Source organism: Lolium rigidum, chromosome 2, assembly GCF_022539505.1.
Source record: "Lolium rigidum isolate FL_2022 chromosome 2, APGP_CSIRO_Lrig_0.1, whole genome shotgun sequence".
Classification (NCBI taxonomy): domain Eukaryota; kingdom Viridiplantae; phylum Streptophyta; class Magnoliopsida; order Poales; family Poaceae; genus Lolium; species Lolium rigidum.
The window spans coordinates 260,486,109-260,490,845 of record NC_061509.1 but is presented as its reverse complement, the minus strand read 5'-3'; the positions used below and the strand labels follow the sequence as shown (position 1 = coordinate 260,490,845).

The 4,737-nt window shown below is 50.9% G+C and overlaps 1 protein-coding gene across 1 annotated transcript; it reads right to left on the bottom strand.

The window, feature by feature from the left end:
• Positions 1–1,083: 1,083 nt before the first annotated feature.
• LOC124693339 lies at positions 1,084–4,166 on the bottom strand. Its single transcript, XM_047226812.1, has 3 exons — positions 2,337–4,166; positions 1,980–2,214; positions 1,084–1,615 (listed from the first exon to the last, which is right to left on the bottom strand). The coding sequence occupies exons 1-3, from the start codon at positions 4,035–4,037 to the stop codon at positions 1,329–1,331; spliced, it is 2,223 nt and encodes a 740-aa protein (XP_047082768.1). The 5' UTR covers positions 4,038–4,166; the 3' UTR covers positions 1,084–1,328.
• Positions 4,167–4,737: the final 571 nt, after the last annotated feature.

Genomic DNA, 4,737 nt, shown 5'->3' with positions numbered 1-4,737 from the left:
GGGGTTGTAGTCTACGCTTTTTTCTCGCCGAAAACTGTAAAAAAAAACGGTTATTTTTACAGATTTGAGGGTTTAGGGGTACTACTAGTGTCACTTAGCAGTGAGAACACAAACTATGCTGACAGCCTACAGAATTCTCAAGTGCAAAACTAACCCACAATCAACTAAGTAACAGAATCATACATCAGGAAAAAAAATCATGCTGAAACCACAGAACTAAAACCTAACGTATTCAAGCTGTCAGCATCAGCTCCGCAACTACAGCAGCAGCGCTACCTCATAAAAATTTCGAACTATCCACACCGCACAAAATTATCACTGACTACGCAGACCTAGCGTCGACGGCGTCACCTGCGACACGCCTGAAAATGAAAACGCAGAGGAGCTAGAGATAAACCGCAATCAGAGCACACAGATGCAGAAAGAAAAAGCAGACACCAAGAGTACCGTCTGGAAAGCTGAGGCCATGTCTTCAACTATCGTGAATCTCCCGATGCACAGCGCTACCCGACGCCGCCAGAGCAGGCTGTGGAGACACCTCTCTCTTTCCGGGCAGTGATGGCGGCCCATGAAGCACCGCTCCCTCCATCCGCAGCTGCACTGCCTGCGGGGTTGCCGCCGACCTCTCCGCCATGGCGCTGCTGATTGCTCCCCTTCTCTCCCGAGGCAAACACAAACGACAGACTAGCAAAATGAAATTCCCAAAAAAAAATCCCGAAAAGGTTTGACTAAGCCCAAACCAGCCAAAATGAGAAGGAGAAAAACAGAAAACTCAATGCACGGAGATTCATCACATAAGACACAGATCGGACCCTTAAAATTTGACTGTTCACCAACTGCAAAACAGATAGTTATTAATTAGGAAGAGTGTAATTTAAATTATGTTCCTCGAGACGTGGCTGTTGCCATAAGAAATTGAGTGATATATCACGTCTAGATAAGTCTGGGATTTGAACGGACTGTTAACCAAATTGGTGAACCTGCCACCTTTTGGTGCAGGACGCTTCAGTTAAGAACTCGTGCTGATTTTTCTCCCCAGATGCATTATATATTACGTACGATCAGACTGCACTTCCAATGATATGAAAAGGGCGTAGTGACTTGACAGCTTCATGTATGTTCACACGTTAAACTGAAACAATAATACACCGAAAGTAGCAGCAGATCCTATTTCCCAAATCCAACCAGAGCGAGGACATTAGACCATTAGTGGGAAATAGTCAGAGCATTTTGCAAATACTTCTCGCTCAGATACAAGTATTTAGAATACTAGCTAAATCTGGGGGTAGAAGTAACACACTGCTCGGTGGCAGTACTATGTGATAATATTACGATAACCTTATCAATCTTTGGAAGTCCACTGGGGGCACCCCATCTTTACCATCATCATCATCATCAATACGGTCAACATAGTAAATGGAGTCGTCTGCCAGACCATGTACCCAAAAGGCCAAGGGGCAGCTATGTCCAATGATGCCGTCGTTGGTGTAGTTTCCTGAATAGTCTCCCCCGCATAACATCTTCTCAAACTCAATATCACGCCCGTGGAAACTCTCGTTTGCAGGATGCACAATCCTGCTCCCTTCGTATTCACAGTAAAGACAACGGACTTGTTCTGCCATATACAGTTAAAAGAAGTCAGATCATACTCTTATATAGTACTAAATGGCAGTGACAATGTTTGTAATCTGAAGACAATTACTTGAGACATGCATATAAAGAGGAACAGAATGACACATGGAAAGGGCAGCGCAGGCGGTTATTAATTTTTCGAAGAAATAGTAAACCCAGATAAATGAAGCATAAACGCCTAGGAGACTAGCTGTTCTGTTATTACAAGATATCTTAGTGGAAAGATCAAAATTATTTGGAAGAGGCTCCTTAGGTCATGCAGTTAGTTATCCCAAGATAAATGTGGAATAGAAAATTATCTGCTTGGCGAAAAGGATGAAATCTCAATGGACAAAACAAGAGCATACCCGAGTTCAGAGGTGGCACCCCAACAGGGCAGCAGAAACACTCCTCTTTGGTGCCATGGTTGCTCCACTGGGCAAAGAAGAGAACTGGAAGAGCAGCAGCAGATTGGCTTTCTTTGCATGTGGCGAGGAAATTGATATGGGAATGATGATATTTCCGATAGTTGCCAGTGATGTACTCAGGGCCATGTACGTACTCATTGACACCGCAGATAACATGAAGTTCATATTTGGGTACCTACACAAGACAAAGAAAATTAATTCAGAATTGAGCATAACACCCCAAAAAAAATCAAATACTAGATTGTTTTGCAGGTGAGATGATTGAGAAAAAGTGAGCAGCAAATTAAAGAAGCTAACCCCAGGTTGACTGTTGTACATATCCATTGCAGATTTCACCATTGTGACAGCTCTAGCATGCTGGTTCCAGAAGCTTACTCTCTTTTGATTAACCCTGTTGTATGTCAACTTATCCAACACCCTGGTTTCTGGCAGTGGCAGCAGTTGACCTTGGAAGTAGCTGGAGGACAAGTGCCGTGCAGTACTGGAGAGGCGGCAAACAACATCGCAGGAGAGTGGGCCAGTGCCCTTGAGATAAATGGAGCCCATCCGTGTAATCAGAGAAGATTGACGGAGAAGCCCAATGTGCGCTTGAGGTTGTGGGTGGCGTGCGGCAGTAGCCGCAGCAGCATAGGCCTCTAGGACAGTGGCAGATGGAATGCGTCGTCCAGCAGCAGCGTGGTTACCATGGAAGTTGGGATCAGCGATTCGCAGGTCAGCCCCAGCCTCGAGCAGATCATGCATAGCTCGATCAACCGCGAGGGTGTCATAGCGGGTGCACAGGAAGGAGACGAGGCCATAGAAGGACCTGACTGCAATCCTCAGCAAGGCACTGGTGCTGATCATGTCCATCTTAGAATTTTGTATGGACGAGGGAAGCGGGCAGGCTGAGCTATACCAGATAGTATTGAGGATGATGTTGGACACAGGGTCAAGTGGGCCGAAGCAGTGGCCATAGTGCAGCATGCTGTAGAGGAAGTGCTGAGAGCAGAGTTGGTCCCTGGGCAGCCTGGCAAGTGCCTGCAGGTAGTATCCATGGATAGTGGTGAGAAGCATACGCTTCATGGTCGTATGCCCAGGAAACACCACCCCTCCGAGGTCTGGACTGAGAGTGACGAGGCGAGATGAGGCTAGCTCCCAGGACCCCCCGAGGTCAAAAGCTGGTGCGTGAGGTTCCTCGAGCAGCAACACCATGGACGCAAACAAGTTGGTGGTCACGCCAGGGGCTGGCAGCGATAGCACGGCGGCAAGCTTCTTCAGACTTGGTGAAAGTATCCTCCACCCTGTAAGGAAGCGCTTCGGATTGGGGTGGTCCGCGGCAGCGGCGGCGCAGCGTAGAGCCGTTTGGACGGCTGCCACGGTAGCATCGGAACCAAACCTGAAGCTGTGGTCCATCCGGCGGTGCTTGATGATGATGCGGGCGGCGACGAGAGGGTCAGCCTTGGCCTTGTGGAGGTACCACAGGGCCTGCACGTCGCTGAGGTGGGGGAAGAGGCCGGCCAGGAAGGCGACGAGGCCGTTGAGCGACCGCTGGTTCATGTCCCGGTCCTCGATCTGACCATCAGTCTGTCGTCCATGCCACAGAGAAGTGGCCTGGTCATCATCTTCCTCTGTCTCGAAGACGTCAGCATTGTCGATGAAGGTGTTGACGATGATGTTGGAGAGGGGATCCAAGAGACCGAAAGAGAAGCCGGCGGCGGCGGCGTCGAAGACCTTCACCTGCTGGTAGTAGATCTGAATTGTGGCGAGAAGCTCCGAGCACATCTCCAACACATCCGTGCCATCGCCGAACCCAAGATTGACGTCCTCGTCATCAAGGGGGCCCGTCCCGTAGATGCGTGGCTTGCATACGCGTGGGGGCTCGCTAACGCGGCGGCTGAAGATGCGGAGGAGGCGGGCGAACACGCCACTGACGTCGCCGATGTAGCTGGTGTCGCCGTTGTCGATGCCGGCGCCGGCGCCGCCGTCGGTGCGATCGACGTTCCGTCTCCCCAACAACATAGCTCCCTCCTCCTGCTAGGGATTCGAAGCTCGGGCCGTGGGAGGATTTTGATTTGGGGATCGGCGGAATCGACTTCTTTTTTTCTCTACTACGATACGATATGACGAGAGAGAACCCTACCCTCTTTTTTTATTATGGAGTAGTTGGTTTGCCGTTTGTCTTCGTGTCGGCTTCTGCTTCGCCCGCCTGATTCCGTTCGCTCGCCGGATTCTTGACTTCGCCAGTGGAAAACGGATAATATGCTGCATCGCTTAGAATTTGAAGAGGATGAGTATGATAATCTTGTTTTCAAGCACTTAAGAGCATCTCCAACACACGCGCTATATAGGCCACGTAAAAAAACGTCCGATATAGCGCGCGCGGGAGGGAATCAGACGCTCTAGCAGGCGCGATAAACGGCGCGGCGCTGTAAAATTTTTAGGGCGCGCGGCGTTTTGCACAAACCGGAGCGGCATATCTGACGTATCGGCTACAGCGCGCGGCAACGCTCCGCGCCCGCGCCAAAAGCCCAACGGCTGGAAATTTCCCCCCACCCGCGCCCTCATTTCCCCACCTACCGCCGGCGCGAAATCCAGCCGCCGCCGGTCGACTCCGCCGCCGCCCCCGCAGCTGCGCGCCGCCGCGTCGTAGATCCGTGTCGCCCGCACCTCCTCCTGGCAGTGGCGGACGCTCCGCCGCACTGTGACGCTCGCGCCGCCG

Excerpts from the sequence above, each read along its gene's own strand:
- LOC124693339 (XM_047226812.1), bottom strand. The coding sequence starts at position 4,037 with ATGTTGTTGGGGAGACGGAACGTCGATCGCACCGACGGCGGCGCCGGC. Across the intron at positions 2,215-2,336 it reads TGTACAACAGTCAACCTGGG|GTACCCAAATATGAACTTCA; the intron begins GTTAGCTTCTTT and ends TGTCTTGTGTAG. Across the intron at positions 1,616-1,979 it reads GGTGCCACCTCTGAACTCGG|AACAAGTCCGTTGTCTTTAC; the intron begins GTATGCTCTTGT and ends TGTATATGGCAG.